The following is a 23,911-nucleotide window of genomic DNA, read 5'->3' on the forward strand; positions in this document are numbered from 1 at the left end:
GGAAAATGGTTCAACCGTTGGGCTGGAATGAATGCTTCTCACTGTTTTCTCCTAGGGTTTCAAGTGTGAGCACATTTACAATTCTTATAGCACCAGGCAATATTTAGTGTCTCTCCAACAACTCCAATTAGCTAAAGAATGTGTTCCAGTAAAACTGCACAATAACATGTTTGTGACATAGGAACTTTAAGCTGAGTCAGCTCAAGATTGCTAAAAGCCATATGTATATTTATTTATTTATTTATTTATTTAGTTGTATTTGTATACCGCCCTTTCCCTGAGGACTCAGGGCGGTTTACAGGGAATTAAAAATCAAAACATACAAAAGTTAAAACCAGTTAAAAAGTATTAAATTCACCCTGTACATTAAAAACCCCAAATTAAAATTTTCTCCTCAGCCTGGGCCCGAGAGCTCAAAGAGCCAGGTCTTCAGGTCTTATGTATATGTATATGTATATGTATATGTATATGTATATGTATATGTATATGTATATGTATATGTATATGTATATGTATATGTATATGTATATGTATATGTATATGTATATGTATATGTATATGTATATGTATATGTATATGTATATGTATATGTATATGGTCAGAGCTGGAGGAGCCAAGAGTAGTAATAGGCCATTCACAGATTCATTAATGCAAAGATGTGCCATTTTGTAAGAAGATATCCTATAAGACATTTGCTGACAAAGAGAATCTGGATCCTTAAATCATTGTTCCTTAACCTGATATCCTTGAAAATTAGACTGCAGCTTCCATAGTTCCCAGTTAGCTGGTTGGAAACTCTGGGAATCCATTTTTCTAGAAAACAGCAGGTTGGTGAAGGCTGTCTCAGGTTTACACCTCTTGACATGAAAGATGTTACAGGGTCTCTGCCTATGAAGTAAAAAAAAATTCTACAACTTCTGCACAATTATAAAGATCCATTGCATTAAAAATTCATCTTTCTAATCACTTTTGCAAATTGCCATCTATTAGCCATCTTAAAGCTATTAGAGACTTCAGAACAACAAGTTTGAAAAGTCATTGGTCGAGTTTTATCTTTAACTCTGAACAAGAGAAAGATTAATTAGAAGTGTAAGAACTCAAAGTATTTGAAATAAGCAACAAAAAGCTAAATAAAGATTTAGAAAGAACATTCTGAGCAGAAGGAAAGCAAAATACAAACAAAAACAAATAAAAGATGTTTTTGATGACATAAACATTGGAAACACTAAAGGAGATCGTTGAAGAATGGAGCCAGAATTAGAAGCAATAATTTCAACATTCTCAGCAATGATGTCTGCTTCTATGGACTGACTATATCCAAAAGATGTTAATGAAAGAATGTCAGATGTGGAACAAATTTTATCTGACAAAGAAAAATGACAGGCCAAAAGAAACTGGCTGAAATTTTAACAATTAAAAAGGAAATACAAATTATAAACCAAGAGAATGATCTGGAAAATGTTTCCTTATTGCATTTACAAAAAAGGCTTGTTAAAACCTTGAACAAATCTATTCAATAGGATGAACAAGAATTGAAGAGAAATCAAATCCTATGACAATATTTGATTGAATTAAACATTAAGTCTGTTAAAAGTAAAAGGAAGGAATATAAAGTTAGTTTATTTGACCAAGATTAAAATAAGGCTTCTCTCTCTGTCTCTGTCTCTCTGTCTCTGTATCTCTCTGTCTCTCTTTCTCTCTCTGTGTGTGTGTGTGTGTGTGTCTGTCTGTCTGTCTGTCTGTCTGTCTGTCTCTCTGTCTCTCTCTTCCAAAGTTGTGGCCACCCTTTATGGACTTTTTGTTGACCCAGGATTGAAAAGTTATGATTTATGGATCTGCTTATAGATAAGGAAGGGGATTTGAGATGAAGAGATAATAATTTTTTGTATGCTTGTGATGAAAGTTGCAAGTCACTTCTTTATATATTTCTTTTCATTTTCATTATTATATTCTTTTTACCTTTTCTTCTTTTTTGCACTTTTTATTCTTCATTACTACTCCTTTTTCTTTAAGTTTAGTTTGTAATAATTTTTACTCTTGTAACCAAATTTCTGAATGCAATGTGTATTTTTTTTAAAAAAAACATTCTTTAATTTAGCATTTGAAAACTAAGGGGGAGCAGATCTACAGCCTAATGAAACCCCATTTTTAGATATCATTGTTTTATTCCCTCTTCATATTTCTTTTTGGTAGCTAGTGCAAAGTCATAGTTCTACTTAATAGGATACATACGGATTCACAGCCAAAACCTCACTCAAAGCCTGTTCACTGCTAACAATTGTATGAATGTTTGTAATCATATTGCTGTTTTCATTATCACTCCTATTTTGCAATGAATCACCCTTCAACCACTGATTCATTTTTATGAATCAACTGACTTGCAGCAGACACAGAGGATGATACAGTGAGTGAAAGCTAGGAAGTTGATTGCAAATAAACCTACAGTAGAGGCGCCACGGTGACTACCCATTGATTATCTGCACATCACCAGTGATCAGTCTTTGAGAATGTCTATTTTAGTAAGAATAATGCAAAGGACACCTATATGAAAATCATATTTATGTAGAGTGCTTGTTTCCTTAATCAGCTACTATAGTAGTATTTGAATAAGTTTTGATCATCTTGAAAAAAAGCATTTTAGCATTGGTTTACCTACTGTGAAATACAATTATATATCCAATAATGAGGGATTATGATGTTTCTTGCAAACCTGACAGCTGAATAGCACCGTATCTGTTTTGTTCTTTATTACTGCTGATTGATAATTTGCATCTTGAAATATAGAAGAAATACACACATGTAATACATCTGCACAATGGAAAGCAAAACTACTAAAACAGCAAGTCACAAATATCATGCAAGCGTTGAAATTCTTATTAAGCTTCATGGAATATTAAATATTGATCAGTTATATTGGTTATAAATGCAAATTTGGGAGTTTCCTGATGTCGGGAGGGTATACAAGGGAAATCTCATGTAATCAGTGCCTCTGTCTCTCAGTATTTATGTCACTGGAAGAGTTACCCCAGCTGCAAAAGAATCATCCATAAAAACAATGGTTCCCACAAAGCTAGGGTAACATGCAAAGGGCCCCCTATTCCAGCTGCATTTACATCAGAGGAAATTCATCCATATCAAGTATACAATGCATATTACATGATTGACTGCCCACTAATCTCCTCACAAGGAGAATTCTAAATAGCCATTGTTTGCATTATGATTCACTCCAAAGCATTAAAAATAGGGACAATTGTGGGGTTTTTTTCTCCTGTTTTGCTCCTCTTCTGTAATTCAATACTATATATAGGGTTGGCATCACTGTAAATTTAGAAGAAATTGTTAGATATGCATGCTCATAAGTGGCAGTACAGAGAAGGGAAGTAAGACAAAGGGGATACAAAAGCAGAAACTAAAAGAAGAATAAGATAAAGCATGAAGAACACAGGCCAGGTTTCCTTCTAATGCTTTGCCACCGGTGGCCCAAGATTGCTGTTTACTATTTTGTATTTTCTTTTTTATACCGAAGAGTGTGTTGCACCTCTGAGTGATGTGTGCATTTCTCCTCCTGCTGTATAAATCTGTTCATGTGTGTATGTACACATGGAAAATCAAGAGGTCTGTATACGACTGGGAAGAAGGAGGGCTGGGAGAAAGGAGTGGGGATAGTTTAGAATTGAGCAGTTGTCAACATTCTGATCTGCTTCTCTAAGTGGTTTTCCTATATCAGGTTTCTAAACCTTCTGCCATCATAACAATCCTTAGTGAAATCTTCATATACATACATCTCTCTCCATAATCCAAACCCTAAAAAATGAACACAAATTAACAATGAAGACAATACAGTGAAAACTTTGGGAGAGGTGGATTTATTACTAATGATTCTTCACATCTCTCCTGGACTCTGTCTGTGCCTCCCCAAGGGCGAAAAACTCCACAAGAAGGGAAGGCCTGTCTATATGAGTGCATGAGAATGTTTGGGATTTTTTTCCCCTTGCAACTTCTGCTCATTTTCTAATTAAATCATTCATTTGCCAGGTTTGTCAACCGTACCAAATTTGGTCGTCGTTTTCAGTGAGTTGTCTTGTTGGTGGACAGACAGTACCTAAGACTCTTTATAAAATGTCTTTTCAATTCTTTTTATTGGGTTAGAAAGAATAAAATGGAGAAACTATGGATATGAATGGGAAGGATGGAACAGTGGTGGTGCACAAGAAAGGCTGGGGAAAAGTATTTGCTATTAAAGGTAAAGGTTCCCCCGCACATGCATGCTAGTCGTTTCCGACTCTAGGGGCCGGTGCTCATCTCCATTTCATAGCCGAAGAGCCAGCGTTTGTCCGAGGACGTCTCCGTGGTCATGTGGCTGGCATGACTAGACACCAAAGGCGCACGGAATGCTGTTACCTTCCCACTGTAGTGGTCCCTATTTTTCTACTTGCATTTTTACGTGCTTTCGAACTGCTAGGTGGACAGAAGCTGGGACGAGTAACAGGCGCTCACTCTGTTACGCGGCACTCGGGATTCGACCCGCCAAACTGCCGACCTTCTGATCGACAAGCTCAGCGTCCTAACCCACTGAGCCACCACGTCCCTGACTATTAGGTACAGGTAAAAAGCCCAAGTACTTTGAATGACTATCTGAACTAATTTAATCTCAAAAAGTTTGGCAAAATTGGACACTGTCAGTTATTGGATGGAGAACAGAATCCAAAGGAGCAGACTAGATTGGAAATTTAAGAATAGTTTCCAAAAATCTGAAATAAACCAAGCTTTTTATTCATGTCAAGCAAAATATAATAATGTCTCCATGAAGACATTTATTGTGATCAGATTTTTCAGTCATGGCATCTGATTGCAATTTGGGGCTATGAAATTAAGTTCTTGATAAACACCTTTTGACTGAATCATATTTTATATTTTTCTTTTCTTTTTATCAGAGAAAGGAAAATAATTTTTTACTTGACTTGAATCATTCAATCTGGAATCAGGTGCTAACTGAAAAGGCTAATATTTCCTTGAAATGTGAAATGTGGATTCCTCATATACTGTATCTCACATTGGAATGAAATTGCAATTTTGCTTTTAGAATCCATTAACTTTTTTAAAAAAACATTGATTCAACAAGGTGATATAGACTGACAAATTAAACATAATGAAATGGTTATTATTTAAAACTTGTTTAGACAGAAAACCAACAAAATCTGTAATTAGAATTAAAATTTCAGATTTCAGATTATTCAGTTCCAATTTATTTTAAAGATTCTATGAGTTTCTAGATAGTGTACGTGTGAACATGTATTTAAATATGTATATAATTATGCAGATGTGTATATCCAGACACACACACATAAGGAAAGGAGAGCTTCTTAATCTTTAATCATGGCCATCTCTTCTTAACTTTTAATTATGGTTATCTCTTTATTCCTGAAGCTTGATTAGGGAACTAAAACTTTTTATGCTTGAGGGAGCAAGGAAAATAAAAATCTTTCAACACATATGTCTTATGTACCAAAGACACAATACCATTATTTTTTCCAGAGTTAGCACATCTCAAACTGGAATCAAAGCTTTTAAAATTGTTTATACAGGTATTCAGTTGATTCCTATGTATCTATTCTATCTTAATGAATTCCCTTTGTCTATATCTATAAGCATCATGCAATTATACCTTCCACATGTTTATTTAAATAAAGAGAGATCCAAAAAAGGGATTGGAGAGGCAATCATCATATTGCAATTATGAATTACTTTAGACAAGAATCTCCAATCATCAAATGAAATGAAATCAAAGGCAGCATTTTAGAAAGCTTTGAGTTGAATGTGTAATATATGGCATGGGCTTGTACTTTCCTGTCTTTTAGAACACCTAGGGCTTTAATACCATGTGTCAGCAAAAATAATATGCAAGGAATTTTGCCTCTGGCATCAATTATGTAAACAAAGCAATAAAATGCAAAACCTACTTAGCCACAAATCAAATTTCCCTGCATATAGAAGAATTGGCTACTATATGAAGACTACATATAGCTCAGATCTCAAAATTTGTAAAACTTCATAATCTACAAAGAATTTCTTATTTACTTAGCAACATCTGATCTTGGAGCTGTTCATTCAAAATGAAAGCATATAATTCAAATAATTCTGAAAGACATGTTATATCTGCTTGAATCTCATGTTTCTCTCTCAGCCCAGCCTCACTTAACAGAATTGTTGTGGTGGGGGAAAATAGGAAGAAGAAGAGTTATTATATATGTTTGCCACTCTGAATTGTATATATGAGGAAAAACCAGCAAGATAAAAATAAAATAAAGTAAATGAAATAAATGGTTGTTAGAATTTTGGAAAATCTTTTATTGAAAGGCTTTCTTTTTTAGTTTGTTTGGGGATATCTCTTTTCTAATTTTTAAATTTTAAGTTTAAATATTGTTTTGTTAATTTTGTACACATATTTTAGTAAACATAGTAAAGGTAAAGGTAAAGGTAAAGGTTCCCCCGCACATGCGTGCTAGTCGTTTCCGACTCTAGGGGCCGGTGCTCATCTCCGTTTCATAGCCGAAGAGCCAGCGTTTGTCCGAGGACGTCTCCGTGGTCATGTGGCCGGCATGACTAGACGCCAAAGGCGCACGGAACGCTGTTACCTTCCCACCGTAGTGGTCCCTATTTTTCTACTTGCATTTTTACGTGCTTTCGAACTGCTAGGTGGGCAGAAGCTGGGACAAGTAACAGGCGCTCACTCTGTTACGCGGCACTCGGGATTCGACCCGCCAAACTGCCGACCTTCTGATCGACAAGCTCAGCGTCCTAACCCACTGAGCCACCACGTCCCTTTTAGTAAACATAAATAAATATAAAAAAAAAAAGAAAAATGAATTAGCTATGGATTGCCACAAGATTTTTAACCATAAAACTATAATAATGTACTTAAGTATCCACAAAACACCCACAATTTCAGAAAGACTAACAAACCTCTCTATTCAGAGATGACATATATGCTCAGAAAAAAAAATTATATGTAGTAATACATGACTTCAGCTAAGAGAATCCATGTATCAGTTCTGTAAAACAGGAAATACTCAGGTTTTAAAGGAAGATTGGTGACCAGATTGCAATCAAATATGGACATAAGGATTGCCGCAATTTGACTGGGTGAAGAAAATAAATGTATATCATCAACATCTTTCCCTTTCATTGAATCAGTACATTGTGTCAAGTGGCAGCTTCTCATACTTCCTATTTATTTATTTATCAAATTTATATACTGCTCATCACATTTGCTTGACTCTTTCCTTATTGCAGACCTTCAACCTCATGAACAAAACAGGTACCACATGCAAACTATGAGCTTAAGTCCACATTAAAGGTAAAGGTAAAGGTTCCCCCGCACATGCGTGCTAGTCGTTTCCGACTCTAGGGGCCGGTGCTCATCTCCGTTTCCAAGCCGAAGAGCCAGCGTTTGTCCGAGGACGTCTCCGTCGTCATGTGGCCGGCATGACTAGACACCAAAGGCGCAAGGAATGCTGTTACCTTCCCATCGTAGTGGTCCCTATTTTTCTACTTGCATTTTTACGTGCTTTCGAACTGCTAGGTTGGCAGAAGATGGGACAGGCGCTCACTCTGTTACGCGGCACTCAGGATTCGACCCGCCAAACTGCCGACCATCTGATCGACAAGCTCAAGTCCACATTACTCTGAGAAAATTACATCTGATCTCCTGATGTAGAAAAACGTTCTAAAATGTAGCTGAAAGAAGACAGATAACCAAAACCGTAGGATATGGTTGGAAGCAGTACATGAGAATGTATGGGAGAATGCTTCTTACTTGAACGACAGATGGATCCTACTCCCATATTCCTATTAATTAATGGAGAAAACCAGGATTTATGCAAAATGTGACTGGGAATTGGCTTTCCTCCACTTCTTATTCAAAGAAAAGGTAATAGCAAAAAAGGGAGAATTTTTATTACTGGCATCAGTGCGAATTCAGAAGTTCCACAGCAAAAAAATTAGTTCAATGACTGATTTTTTTTATCTGTATGAACTTAGAATTTATTTTTGCTTGATTTCAAAACTTACACGCATCAAGAGTTCTCTAAGTAGAAAAATTATGTTAAGACAAATATTTTCCCTCCAAATTAATGAACATTTAGCTATCTATGTGCGTTAAAAGGAAATGATAATAGTGATAACAATAGCACAGTTCATTGGTCTTACAATTATTATTAGAAATAGCTTGAAAATAAATCCAGGGAAATAACTGATTTGTAAATTGTTTCAGCAACATCAAAACTGCAATTTTTTATCCAAATTAGAAGAAGCTGTTGGTTGCTAGCATTTTCCCTAAAGGTATCATGTCAAATTCTTCATTAAAATATGTTTAGTTAGGATTCAAGATTACATCAGATCATTGGCATGATGTAAGAACTGAAATCTATTGCAACAGTACTGATTGGTTTACAGATCAATAAATACGCTCTAATTCTTAAGGCATATTTCTCCCAGAGTATGTGCATAGTCACATCATGAAAGAAATGGAATTACAAACAGAAAGTTTTATATACACCACCAGCTAGATCACATACCTTTATGACATGATGTTTTTCATGCAGGGTAGGTATCTTAAACATTTGACACCAGTAGGTCGTGTCTTGTTCTGGTATAGCCACCTGTTTTAATAAAATGGAAAGAAAAGACTAATATAATATCAAGTTTGTTTTTCCTCAGACAATTCAACATACAGTTCTGCCCATCTTACGTGGTACTTACCTGCTGCCGGCATCAACTTCCCTCCACCCTGTGCGTTCCCACAGAGAGGGCCTCCTCAGGGTGCCACCGGTCAGAGAATGTCATCTGGTGGCCCCCAGGGGGAGGTCCTTCTCTGTGGGCACCCCGGATTTATGGAATCGGTTGCCGGTCGAGCTCCGGATGGCGCCCGACCTTCGCTCCTTCCGACGCAATCTGAAGACTCACTTATTCGAACAAGCCAGCCTGGCCTGATGGGTTTTGGGTTTTATTATTGCTTTTAACGTATTTTAACTGGGCATTGTGTTTAATTCTTTTTAACTTTTGTATCTTTGTATTTTTATATGTTTGCCCTGTTCACCGCCCTGAGTCCTTCGGGAGAAGGGTGGTATATAAATAAAATTATTATTATTATTATTATTATTATTATTATTATTATTATTATTATTATTATTATTATTATTATTATTATTATTATTATTATTATTATTATTATTATTAATTATTATTATTATTATTATTATTATTATTATTATTATTATTTAACCCAAGTAACTTACGTTTTGGTTTGCCAAGTCAAAATATGGCAGGGAGGGAGGGATAATAGCATTCTTCTCTGGGTTCAATAAACGAAGACTCTTTGTCCCACGATTAATGCCATGGTAATTTTGACCTCCATTCTTAAAGTCTTTGTCATGATAGGCCCATATCACTCGCACTGTGCTTTCCTGGAGAAAAAGAAACACTGCTGAGGAGTTATGTAAAGAGAAGTCTAATTCTATGATCACAGCCTACCTGAATATATTTTCCACCTTCCAAGGGCCTGGGGAACATATGGCTCACCAGATGTTGCCAAAGTAGAATTGCTTGTAGTTGCTATCAGCGTGACCAAAGTTGAAGAACACTAGTTCAGAAGTTCAGAAACTTCTGATGGGTCGCATGTTTCAAATACTGCTGATCACACTTCTATATCAATATATGTTGTTAATGTACATTGTTTTAAATCTGAATGGGATTATTATTTCCCCTTTTTAATTTTACATTTTGCTTTTGTATGTTTGATACAAAAGTAATTTGCCCTGAGGTAACCTTCCATTTGGTCTACTATAGCGTATTCTACATAGGCTAGTATGGCTGTGGGGCTGTTATCAAAGGTTCTTAACTTGCCACATCTTCTGTATACTTCAGTTCTGTCCTGGAAAGTTCCTCAGCCCCCAGCCCCCTGCCCAGTCATTTCCATCTCTAGGGGGCTGTGCTTATCTCTGTTTCTTCGCCAAGGGAGCCAGTGTTGTCCAAAGAAACTTCTGTGGTCGTGTGGCAAGCATAACGAAATGGCAAGGCACATAGAATGTTGTTAGCTTCCCACCAAAGTGGTACCTATTTATCTACTTGCATTTGCATGCTTTCGAATTACTAGATGGGCAGGAACTGGAGCAAGAATGGGAGCTTACCTTGTTGCGCAGCACTCGGATCTTGAACCCGGGCTGTCAGTTTTCCAGCTGACAAGCTCAGCATCTTTAACCAGTGAGCCATTGTGCCCCCGCAACAGAATAAATCCTCACTGAATCAGAGAAGACACTCACATCGTATCTACCCTAATCAGTGCATACAGCAATACAGACTATTTATTTGGCATAATCAGCATACTAATTAAACTGTGAATGAGAAGCTGATCCCAAAGCTCTGTCCCTTCTTCACTCCTTTTCTAATTTAGTTTCAACATTAGGTTTAGCATTTCCCTTTACCGTTAGGCTCTTGTCATTTGGGTCACAAGTGTGAAGCTGCCGGCTGAAAGCTAGTATTGTATGGGTATTATTTTCCATAGCATACTCCAGATGGTAATCCTGCTGAGAATCTTTTTTCAGTACTCTGTCTGCATTGGTGAAGCAATCCTGTTGAAGATAGAAATCAAAACATTATCCTGCTGTTCTTTTAAAATGTTCTGAACTCCACAACCTTTTCAATTTTGCGAGGAAGAATATATGAAGCATGTGTTGAGATTCTCTAATAAATACTTTACATTAACCAATGAGAGAGAAATCTAATTATTTTTGATTCTGTCCTTTTGAATATAATTAACATTGTATAAATTCTACATTCAGTAAGTGTGATATAATAAAAGACCCTTACCTAAAGAGCTATCTATTTTGTAATCATAAGAGTACAGTATGAGCGGAGATAGCAAACACATATTTGAAAAAAATAAGATTGTCAAGAACAAATTATATTGATAATATCTCCTCTTCCTTTCAACGTGACTTCATAGTTGTTTTATCTGGCTACTACATAATATATGCACTATTTTTATGTGTATCTTCATCTCTCTTAAGATACCCTTTACTGTTTTTCCCTGTTGGGTGGTGGGTAAAATCAAGAAATATAATATTTCTACTCTTACTCTAAATCACTTTTCTTAGTTCCCATGCACTTATTTACAAGAGGATAATATATACTCTCTTTCGAGGAAACATTAAATTGGAATATGATATTGTACTGTATACCTCCTCATATTGTCAAACTGTAGAAATGTTTTAGAGAGTCTCCCTGCTGTTTCAAGGACACATTATCCTGGTCCTCACTGTAGCTGAAGATGATATTATAAATAAGCTGCATTAATAATGTGCTATCATTAACCTCTTCACCTCTGAATTCTGTGTTATAAAGTGCAGCTGCTTTTTCGACCATCCAATTCAACACAGTTTTAGCATTGCCATTTTAGCATTGCCATTCCAAAACAAATTCCATTGAGATTAGGATAATATTGCTTAATATTCTGTCTAAGAACTTTATGCAATTGTTCCTAGTTTGCATAGTGACCACACAGAGATATAAAATTTGCAGATGCTTTAAGGAGGTGGCAAAAGTACTATTTAAAAGAGTGTTTCCATTTTAATGAAAATTTGGATAAAATTAAATTATATCTTATTTTTAGATGTAAATAAAAGGGTACTGCTGTAAATATCTCCGCTCCCAAAGCTTTTAGGCTAAGTGAAAAACAAGAGTAGATAAGGAAGATCAATACCCCAAATCAACAGAATTGAAGTCTATGAGCAAAATGAAAATCCCAGTGAGTTTTTGTTGTAAGGAATTTATTTTAGCAATTGTATTGCCAGCTAGTTTTTTTTATAACCAATAATATGACATCATACTATCTGCAGTAATCTGCAATCATGTGACACTACCGGTTGGTAGAGCTACAGGGAAACAACTGTTTATTTTGTTTGAAATTTAGTCACTTCCCTGATAAGCAACCAATTTATGTTATATTATTTATTTTCTTAACCAAACAGTAATTCGGCAAAATTACACTCAATTTACATATTACCTTGAATAGCATATTCGTTGTAACCACTATTTTGGTTCTCAGTAACATGGATATCTCCTGCCCATGACATGGCAACTTAGGCCACTGCATTCCAGATATTTTGAACAATTCTCACTCATTGCTCATAGAGTCTTCATTTTATGCGCTGGAGGATAAAACATCTGGAAAACACTGGGCTGCCTATTTAGCATGCCAGCTATCTCTATTATGGTAAAGTCAACATGTTTTGCAGCAGTTACTGAAATTAACCTATCTACACACATTCACATACAATCACACACCCTAGTGTAGGCAATTCTGGGCTGCTGGATAAAGTGAATGAATCAGATATGTTTCATTCAATAGAAGTCATTTAGAAATTGCAGTAATACACAGTAAGATGATTTTGCAGATCATAAACATTCTGGTGTATAATTTCTTATAGAGGAAGCCATGAATTGCTCCTCACATGCTGTGACCCTGCACTTGTTCTTTTAAAAAGGATTTGTAGTTGATATGGCTTCTGATTACTGCTATACAAAATGGCAGGGAGTAATTTCTTAAGGATGTAGCAAAAAGATGCAAATAAGTTTTATTTTATCCCTTAAAAAAAGAAAGCACAGCTGTAGAAGAAACCTTGAGGGAAAAAAGGGACAGCTGTCTTCATAGGCCTGAACAGGTGTTTATATAGAGGAGAAATCCTCTACATCCATGCAACCTGTAGTAGATTTTGCCTTCTTTTAACAATGAAGTCAGTAATAAGAAAATACTGTTTATGGCTCCCTAGCATAAAAGCTTACCAAGTTTATCTGAGACCTTGATTAACCAATTGTATGCTGCATGCAAGCCTTTATGCTAGCAACATTTTAATTATTGGACTGGTACAGTGGCTACTATGTTGGGCACAGAAGTAAGAAACCTTTATGAATGTAAAGAAATCTAAATAGCATCATACCATCATCTATCTCTATAAACCAACATTCTGTTTTGCAATGGTGAAGCACATGGCTAGTTATTTTTAGCTTCCACAACTTGTAGCCCATAGTGTATTTCCATGAATATACTGTATGTCTATGAAGATTCTCAATCATCCAGAACATGGTTGTCCCAAAGTGCTTTTCCAAAAGCAACTAGACTTCCTTGATTTTTTTGTCCTTGAAAACATTTCGCTTATCATCCAAGAAGCTTCTTCAGTTCAGTTCTGAAGAACTGAAGAAGCTTCTTGGATGAGAAGCAAAACGTTTTCATGAATATATGAATCCATTTTAATCTCACTGTATAATTTGGCAATAAATTCCATATTTAATGCATTTAATATAAAAGAATTCCTTTTACTTATTGGGATCTTTGATTCAGTTTCATATGATTTTATATTCCAGTATTTTAAATCATAGAAAATTTGTGTATGCCAACTTTCTCCACATAATGCAAAATTGTATTACTTATCCAAATTAAAATAAAAAGAAAGAAAGAAAGAAAGAAAGAAAGAAAGAAAGAAAGAAAGAAAGAAAGAAAGAAAGAAAGAAAAAGAAATAACTAATGTTTTTTTAGAATGTAGAATTTCTGATAGAGGTGAATGTCCATTAAATGGCTATTGGGATTTTACACATTCAAAAAAATTACCTAAAATATAAATAATTATATAAAGCATAGATGGATGTAACTGTGATAAAATATCCACACTTTCTTCATACCAATTCATCAAACAACAGACTCTGAGGGAAAATCCAAATTGTGGATTGGAGTGAGAAAGACAGACTGAATGAAAAATCAATCCCATCAAAAACATATTTGTTGTACTATACCAATACTTGCAATGGATATTCCATTTAAACAGTGGCAGAGAGATATCTCTAAATTTATATGGCAAGGGAAGAAAACAAGAATCAAATACAAATTATTGCAAGATGCCAAGGAAAGAGGGGGTCTGAGTTTACCAGATTTGAAATTGTATTTTGATGCATGCTGTTTGGTTTGGTTAAAAGAGTGGGTGAACTTCCAGAATAAGAGGCTGCTTGATTTGGAAGGCCATGAATTAAGGTTTGGAGGGCATGGATATTTGTGGTAAGATAAAGTTAAAGTAAATGTTGATTTTAATAATCGTTTTATTAGACACGCTTTTGTATTTTCAGATGTTATGTTATAAATGACTAATACTTAAAAAACCTATGTATTGTACTGAAAATTCTTTGGGCATGATCCAGAGCCTCAGGTGCTGGTAGTGAGTATGAAAAACTGAAGCATGCTGTTTGGTTTGGTTAAAAGAGTGGGTGAACTTCCAGAATAAGAGGCTGCTTGATTTGGAAGGCCATGAATTAAGGTTTGGAGTTTAAGGTTTCTCATGGTTGTCTATTCCATGAGAATAGATACCTAGTCAAGCAGAAGTACTTGTTTATTTATTTTATTAAATTCTACATCACCCATCTCACCTAAGTGATTCTGGACAGTTTACAACAACATACAATATCCTTTAATTACATCCTGTTTCAGTTGTTACAATGCATTCTACATATGGCTACTTCTGAAGCAGTATTCAAAAAATTCCAGTTTGCCCAAAATGCAGCTATTTTTGTGTTACCTATAAGTTCATATAGGGAAAATAAATTGCAGTGACTTCCAATTTGTTGCCAGATAGAATCCAAGTTAAGATTGTCTCTAGTTGAGCTTGATAGCTGGTAACTTAATGAACACATTCATGTGTTTTTCTTGGCAACAGTACGAAATACCTTATTATTGTCCTTTTACTGGACTTTTTTTTTTAAAAAAATGCCCTCTCTACCCTACAGCCCTTCATACCAACCAGGTCAGCTTAATTTTTCATGATCAACCAAGAAAACTCTCTCTATATGTCTCTATGTAAATCATCAGAAGTGAACCTCAACCAAAAGGCAAATTTACATTACTTGCATTAAATAGTGTTTGTGGTGATGACATTTAAAGCACTGAAACATCTAAGGCCAGGACATTTGAAAGGGTGCTTCTTACTTATGAATTGGCTCTTGTTTGTTCAATTTCTGAATCAACTTGTTTAAAGGTATGGAAAAGGCCTTTTGGGTACCAGCACTTAAATGTGTAATTTGTTTAGTGAAAAGCAGTTTTCATGTTTTCCTTAACAACTTTCTGGAAGTTGGTTAAAAGTTTCCTTTCAAGCATACATTCAGTCTCTAATCTCTCTAATTAAGAGTCTTTTTTATATTTTTGTCAAATATTTTTGTCAAATATTTTTGTTCTGCTTCTGTTATTTACAATAAAACTGCTAGAAATCTGTGGAGAATAAATGGTGATATTCAGAATTTCATTTTACATTTTTCTCAATAATCTCCAATTCAGAATTTGCCATTTGATTTCACATTAATTTTTCACTAAGCAATCCAAATTATTTTCTCTCATTAGTTGCTAAGAAACTACACTTCTAGCAAGTATTTTCCAAAGTGGGCATCCGTTTCCTGACTTTGCATGTTGTCATTTTTAAAGATCCTTTGGCAGTTTTCCACTGTCCATTTTTAAAACATCCTAAATTATTTTATTTCAATGTTATATGGATTTTGTTTTAATGAGCCAAGATTACTTGTTATTGTTAATTATAGTTAATTATCCTGAATAAAATTATATGAATGTAAGCAAAAAGATTTAAGCCCATGATATTTATCTGATTATTTTATTACAATATTTTGATAGAAAAAAGGCTAGCCTCTAATAATAGATTACCAGACTTTTAAGATTATCTATGTCTATAATCTAAATAAATTACATAATACTGATATTTTCTTACACAATAAAAATTAATGGACGTGAAGAAAGAAATGGTGGCCATTAAATCTGCATTTACGTATATCACTGTTCTTTTTAATGTTTCAATTTGCATCATTTTACATAAATGATGTAAATTGATGCAAATAATATAAATAAATTGCCTGGGCAGAGTTTGGAAATCAGTTGGGTCATAACATCTTAGAAATGATGAGACAAAATAAATAATGAAAAATGATCCATTCTGATTTTTTTTCTATTTTTAGCATAACAACAGACATCAGACCGACTTTTTTGCCAGTTAATTATGCAAATAGAATTCAGCTAAGGTATTCAAATAGAGCTTTACCCTCTGCTTCCTTCTGGGTTCAAAGGAATGTAGTGAATTGCCTTGTGGCCTAATTGGTCTACTAGTATAAAATTAACTTTCTCCTCCTCTGCAACATTATTGCTTCTGTTAATATGACAGCCAAACTTAAAATGCAGCCACAATTAAATTCCCCAAAGAGTTAATCAAGGGCTTTAACTAAACTTAGCTGGCAACCTGTCATAACTACTACAACTCTGAAATTCAGATATTCCTTTCTCCCTGGATATGATAAAAAGAATTGTGTCTTCTTTTCAGTCTAGACATCTGCACTAAGTAGATAGAATTGGGTCTTCTTCTCCCTATGGAAATCTGCACAGATTATGTGAATTCTTCATTGTGTATTCTCCCCTTTTGTGATCTTGGGTCACCATGGAACATACAGATTTCTTCAGCAGACTGCTGTTCCTTAACTTGATCTTTGGTAACTAGATGTTTTGCTTGTTATCTGTTTCTGAATCCAGTCAACCTAGCTCATTTCCTCTCCTTCCATGAGAAACTCAGTACATTGAAAAACCTTACCTGCCTTTCTTCCAGATCTCAGTCTCTCCCATAAGTAAAGTTTGTATGTCTTGGAGAGCATAAATACTGTAGAATAGTAGATGTTTACATTTTCCATTCCATCATAGATCTTGGTTATTTCAGGGGTGAGATCTGAATATAAATTTGGCCATTACATCCAAAATCCACTAAATGGATGTCTGGAGAAACACAATTTTACTATAGAGAATGTTACAAATATGAAATTCTATGTAATTCTAATATACAGTACACGAGACTGATGCAGATTATTGAATTGAATTGACAACAGTAAGAACTGAGTGATTAAGGAATGTCATCAAGTTTAGAAACATACAAGCTGGATACATTTAAATTAAGCAGAAGACAGAGTCTGCTTTTGGGGCTAAAATGCCCAAGATTTATCAGATTGCAGCATACAGTTCCACTTATGGATCATGACATGAAGAAAATTATCTTTACAAGCAGATTTGCGCATAATTGGCAATGAAACTAAAAGATTATATGGAATGCCAATAATCAAAAAGATACCAATTATATGGTAGGAAGATGATTGTGCTTACTAGTATTCCTAAATTGTATCATGTGAATGCTTTTCACAAACACATTCTTGCAATATTAATGCACTGTGATGTGTCAAAATAATGCAAACATGTTTCAATAGTCAGAGGCAATCCAGAGTTATAATCTGGGATCTGACTTGTAATTTGAAATATTTCTAAGAAAACTAAATGGCTTAGCATCTATTGTATTACTAATTTAATTAATTTGGGCTTAAATACATAATTTTCAAGTTTGTAAAGTTATGAAAAACCTTTAAATGCCCCAATAACATAGGCATTTTTTTAAAAAAAATCAATACATTCAATTAATTCAACCATAACATATGGCTATTAAGGTTGAAATCTCTCACAGATTAAGAATGACCAGTGCATGCATTGTATTTCATCTGTTCTTCAAACATCTTGTGCAGGAAAGCATAAGAAATGATGACTTCTTCCAGAAGGACCCTTGCACTAGCAGAAAAAAGAAATAGCTAAGTAGTATTAACATGTCTTAGCTGGTGCTTGGTTGTAGATACTGCATGCCTTTGGGGAACACACTGAATTTTTAAGAATCCTTTTTTTTAACCTCAGACTAACATGCCAGAAAAGATTCTTAAAGATACAGTGTGTTTCCCAAAGGCATGCAGTATCTACAACCAAGCACCAGGTGATATTTAAAATGTGTGCCACCTTGACATTTTCTCCTTGTTTATCTTTCTGTTTGTTAAAAACTTCTTTGTCAAGAGTATGTTTAAAAAACAGCAGAGTTCCATTCACTGCTTTTCACTTTTTAAAATCCAATTAATTCTTAATAACATATCCAAATGATTTCCATGCATATACTGTATTTGATAAGCAGATATTCTTTATCTGGGGTACCAGAAAACTAGTGAGTGTGATGAATATAGAATTTTCAAACATTAATGAAGAGCTATTCAAAAAAATAATAATTCTCAAATGAGTATTTTTATGTAAGAGTTCAACAGAAGGCCCTTACAATGCAACCTTCTTAAATAAATCACACAAAACCCGCATTCATAAAGAAGGATTACTCTCTGCAAAATAGATACTTGGAGCTACAGTTAGGGATGCGTAATTCCAGACCAGAAGAAAGAGGATCTGACAACTAAAGAGAAGGTTAAGAATTGAGCTGCAGAATGGAAACTCAAGTAAGCCCTAAAGACTTTTTAATAATAAAAAAAAGAAAAGAAAAAAATGAAAGGTTAGAGCTGCCTTGAGCGTTCTTGTGGCAAGTAGTCTGTAAAAAATTTAGATTGGCAATATTGCATGCATAATACAACTATGAGTCTAAATAGATTGAGCAATTTCTCTGAGGCAGCACCCATATTTATCCAGCCAGCATCTTTCTATCACTGCATTGTTGAGGGTGGGATTCTCCATACTTCAACATATTCACAATAACCTCACCAGTCTGCATCATATAATGACCTTAAAAAGTTCTCATGATTGGCTTTATACAGTACATAGTACTATAAACTTTCCCAGTATTTTCCTATTAGCTCAGCTCTTTATTTTCCTTTTTTATGTAGTTCACAAATCTGTGAATCGCATGTTTGATAGACTCCTGCTATTTAAACATAGATCTTACACTTCCCAAATAGTGCTAGTTTCCCACTCTGTTGGCTAGAATGCTTGTCATCCCCTGCACACTCCCTCTCAGCCATACCTTTGAAGAATGTCTCAGCCCTTCAGAAAGATCCTTTCTGTGTTTCACCCTTTATAACCTAATTGTTGTGATTCAGGGTCAGCCTGTGGGTTCGGCAGTTGGGTCGGATGACTCAGAGGAGGAGGAGGGGGGTGTTGAAGAGCTTGCTGAGGGGGTTAAAGATCTTGCTGATGAGAGCCCTCAGCCAGGCCCCTCCCACCTGGTCATGACGGAGACCCAGCTGTGTGAGCCTGACAGCGTGGATGAAGATGACCCACAGCTGGCCCTGTTCAAGGACGCCCGACGCAGGAGGCAGTCAATCAGGAGTAAACAGAGGAAGGCAATGGGGCACCTCAGAAGGAGGCAGAGAGAAGCCACGCCCTGAACTGTATAAAAGGGGAATGCGTGGGAGGGCTGGTTTGCTGAAGGCAACCGCTTGATTAGTTCCTGTTTCATAGCTCCTGTTTCATGGTTGGTGTCTTGTTTTGCTCTGTTTTATCTTAATAAATTTGGCAGGCTTAATTCCAGCCTCTTGCCGTTTGTAAAGGGGTTGTCCCTGCCTTTTCTGCAGGGCCGGTAGCAGGCTGGTACAGAACACTAATTGTTCTGTACCCTTCAACCTGATTGATCTATTTGCAGGAGGCAACAGAAGAACCCTTTAAGTTGTACTCTATCATAGCACATTTTAAAGCCACAACCTCAGGTAGAATATAGTGACAATGTGATAAAGCCAAAGAAAGCATTATTTATATTTTTATCAGAACCTTTGCTGATACCTAGAAAATAGATTTCTTTTAGAAGAACATTCTGGCTTGTTTATGTAGTTGGTGTGCATCTATTTGTGTTTCTATGTGTGTATCAACTACTATGAGTTGTGTAGCAACTCATTGTCTAGTCACAAATGACCAAAAATTACAGACATATATACATATTTATGTATTTATTTATATCCCACCTTTATTATTTTCATCAGCAACTCAGGGTGGGAGCATACCCAATACTCCTTCCTCCTTTTATTTTCCACCAAGCAACAACCCTGTGAGGAGGGTTGAGCTGAGAGAGAATAACTGGCTCAAAGTCACCCTGCTGGCTTTCATGTCTAAGGCGAAACTAGAATTCATGTCTCCTGGTTTCTAGCCCTATTTCTGTGCTAACTGACTGCAATGAAAGGGAAAGACTCTTCCTCCAGAACCAGCATGAACACTGGAAGGAAAACATTTTATTCTATTAGTAAACAGAAGATATTTTTTATTTAAAAAGGCAACTGACATGTCAGAAAGAGCCTTGGTGGAGCAGTGGGCTAATGCCTCCTTAAATAACACCAGCTGCCTGCAATTAGTGCAGGTTCGCATCCCACCAGGCTCAAGGTTGGTTGACTCATCCTTCCGAGGTAGGTAAAATGAGGACCCAGATTGTTGGGGGCAATTAAGCTGACTTTGTAATAATGCCGCTTGGGGGGGTGTGTGAAAGCCCTAATAAGCAGGCATATACATAGAATGAAGGCTACTGCTAAGCTTGTAAGCCGCCCTGAGTCTTCGGAGAAGGGCGGGATATAAATGGAATTAAAATAAAAAAATAAATAAAATAAATATAAACTGGCCATCTCAGTGGTATAAATATTCTATTTCAGAATTGATATGACCTGCAAGGACCTTGAGCCAGAGACCTACTTTTTATTATTATTATTCTACTGAAACAAGGAAAGCACCACAAATATTGATGGCATTATAAATAGCAACTACAACTAGTTGCTTAAGGATAGAAATAAAAACAAAACTAAAGAGAAAATGTGATTAAATGTTTAAATAAAGAAGAACTATAATCAATGCCCATTCTGTAAACATCTGGAGGCTTATTGTGAACACACTCAATGCAGAACTGAATCACTGAAATAAGATGGACCGAAGAACCAAAATTCACTGCTGGATTGTATCAGATTACATTTCTAAGGAAACAGTATATATTTTTCCTTCAAAGTTAAATTTTCACAAGTCTAGAATTTAGTTTCTATGTCATAGGTCTTTTTAAATGCTTTAGCTTATTAGGAGCTTTTGGAGAAGCTAGTGCCTGCTGGTATGTTATTTGTTCAGTATTTTAGGAATCATTAATATCACTGAAAATGTAAGTAAATATTCATATGTTAAACATGAAAAAATTATTCATTAATGCCATCTAATATGCATCCTAATGCTGTCAGTCTAAGTTAGAGTTGTCATTATAGAGCTAGGTAGACAAAATGCTTGTCCAGCTGGTTCTACTTTTCAATCTCTAGCTGCTCAATTTATGTTAGGATTTCTTGTAAAAATCTCTATCAAATACTTTTTAGAATTATATCCAATCAATCTGCTCTCCTTACTTAAACTATGAACAAAAATATGTATTTAATTACTGCATGGAGAAAAGTATCAATCAACATATGTAACCATCCAACCATCTTTAGGGTAGGATTAAGTTAGTATTAGTAGAACGTAGCTGCTAACTGAGCTATAAACACAGATAATTGCACTAAGGATGGAATTCATCTGTAGTTTGCTACCTTTCTGCCTAGGGCAGTTTAAATAAATACTTACATATTACATGGTACTTTATATTATGACCTAAAAACAGAGGTTGGATTAGATGATCTTTATAGTTAATTCCAACTCCACAGCTACATGATTCTAAGAGATTCAATTGTGAGTTAATTCAGTCCGCATATGTGTTTGCCATAAAATGTAATCATTTATAAATTTGAATGCCAATTTACTATTAAATGAAAACAGGCAGACATTATTCAATTAATTTGCTCTCCCCCTAGGAGAGCTACCAGAGACTTGGCAAACAAGAGTATTTAGAATTGTTGTGCAATCACCTGGAAGCCCAAAGACAAATGTTACTAACAGTATTTATATTCATCTTTTCTTTCTGAGAATCTTGCAGATAAAGATAAAATATATTCAGCAAATTGCTGAAGTGTGTAATTCAAGATTCTAAGTGAAGGCTGAGATGAACTTTTACTGACTGAAAACATAAAAGGGACACAATTGCTGCCTGCTGATATTATTTATTTATTTATTATTTTTATTAATTTTATTTGTATACCGCCCTTCTCCCGGAGGACTCAGGGCGGTGAACAGGGCAGTACATGTTAAAAGACAGAATACAAAAATTAAAAGAGATTAAACATAGTGCCCACAACTCTTACAATAGGTTAAAACACATTAAAAGTAGTAAAACCCAACCCCCGTGAAATGGAGAGGAACTATTCCTATAATTGTGGCTTTGCTAGGTAGCATGTTGCCTATCTGGTCACTTTGCAATTAGACTTAGCCAAGTCTGAAAGGCACACACCCCCCCCCCCCGCACTGATGAAAAGAAATGATAAAAGAAGCCAGTTGTTATTGTTAAAAATGGCTTTCGCTCTTTCTCTTTGCCAAGTAGCACAGGATAGCAAAAACTTCCCTGCAAAGAACCTGATAGGAGAGAGAGAGAGAGAGAGAGAGAGAGAGAGAGAGAGAACCAGAACCATCATACTAGTCACAATGTAGCAGTTGTGTTGTCTTTTTATTGACCGTGTAATTGGATTTGTATGCGTGTGCGCGTTTAAACGTCTCCACTCGAAATCTGCTTGACACTAAATGGATGACCATACGGGAGGCGGGGAGAGGCTTGGGACCAGCCAACAAACTCAAAGTCGGAATTCAAGAAGGTCCTAACCGCCTCTGTCGTTAGCTGCTCTGAATCCAGTCGAAGTATTAAGCTTTATGAACGAACTTCAGGTGGAAATAGCAAATATCTCTGAATATACGAAAAAGGCTAGCAGGGGGAGAAAAAACAAAAAAACAAAACCACCCCAGAACGAACGATTCAATCTTCCTTCCCGGCTTACGCTGGCCCGGGTTAAGAGGAGGTTGCCCTCTCACGGCCCCGCTCTTTTCCCCGCTCGCTGCTCACCTGCAAATAGGGCTTGCCCCGGTCGAGGCCGCCCACCACCAGATCCGCCCAAGCCATCGCTCCTGTGGAGGAGAAGCCGAAGCCCACGTAGCCCTGAGTGCGCACCTCCAGGCGGAAGGCGATGGTGTCGCCCTGGTGAGCCCACAAGAGCCGGTAGAGGGACGAGCCGTCCAACATGGCGCTGTGCGGGTAGTGGCGCCCACCGGGCACAGGCGGCAAAGCCCAGAAGAAGAGCAGCAGCAGCGGCGGCGGCAGCCGCCAGCAGCGCATCCTCCCGTCCGCGCGCACTCCAGAACGCAGAGTCGGACTCGGCGCCAGCGCGCCCTTTACTGAGAGCCCGGACTGCGCTACGGCTTGAAGCTGCCGCTCTTGCCGTCGCCGCCTCTTCACGCCTCTCCAGTCGCTCAGCCTCTCCTCATTGGCGGGCTCTCGCCTGGCCTGGAGGGCTGAGCGAGGTAGCGGGTGGGCTCAACGGGAGGTGGAAACCTAGACGTGAAGCCGACCGGGTGGGCGAGCGGGAACCGAAGGAAGAAGAGGGGAGCCCGCCAAGCCACCACCTGAGAGGGGAAAAAGCGGGCAGAAGATGAAGATGGGATGGATAGCCCACCAATGGAAAGGCTGGCTGTCTCCCCTCGGTTCTGGAGAGAGTCCGCAGCTTATTCAGCAAAATAACGTTTCTCCTTCTCCCAGGCTTCAGGCTGGGAACTCTTTCCCAGTTGCTGAGGAAGGGCTGAGGGCTTTATTTTGCTTCTTAAGGCACAGTACAACATGGCACCCTTATCATTTTCCTCCTGCACCTCACGGGACCATAAGCCTGATACCCAAATAAGGCGGCCAAGTTGTTTTGGCAGGCGAGGCAGAAAATCCTACAAGCTCTTCTCCTGTTGCCTGGCAAGCAAATAATAATAATTTTAAAAAAACTAAAAAAACGTGCCGTCCATTCAAGGGGGGGCTACCTGCCATGTGCCGTCCATTCAAGGGGGGGCGGCGGGGGGGCTACCTGCCACTTTGCTTTGCGGAACAATCCTGTAAAACAGGTGAAACTAAGCGGAGGGAAAAACAGGAAAGATAGGCTTAAATTTTTCTCCAGA

The 23,911-nt window shown here is 36.7% G+C and overlaps 1 protein-coding gene across 1 annotated transcript in view; it reads right to left on the reverse strand.

The window, feature by feature from the left end:
* The window catches only part of MOXD1 (monooxygenase DBH like 1), a 48,373-nt gene extending 25,268 nt beyond the window's left edge, over window positions 1-23,105 (reverse strand). Inside the window, exons 1-4 of the mRNA XM_081327559.1 lie at window positions 22,821-23,105; window positions 10,482-10,628; window positions 9,297-9,464; window positions 8,577-8,660 (exon numbers count right to left, since the gene is read on the reverse strand). Coding sequence (XP_081183685.1) covers window positions 8,577-8,660; window positions 9,297-9,464; window positions 10,482-10,628; window positions 22,821-23,090 — 669 coding nt within the window. The 5' untranslated portion in view covers window positions 23,091-23,105. The remainder of the gene's footprint in view (window positions 1-8,576; window positions 8,661-9,296; window positions 9,465-10,481; window positions 10,629-22,820) is intronic.
* Window positions 23,106-23,911: the final 806 nt, after the last annotated feature.

Source organism: Vipera berus (genome assembly GCF_964194415.1).
Source record: "Vipera berus genome assembly, chromosome: 1".
NCBI lineage: Eukaryota > Metazoa > Chordata > Lepidosauria > Squamata > Viperidae > Vipera > Vipera berus.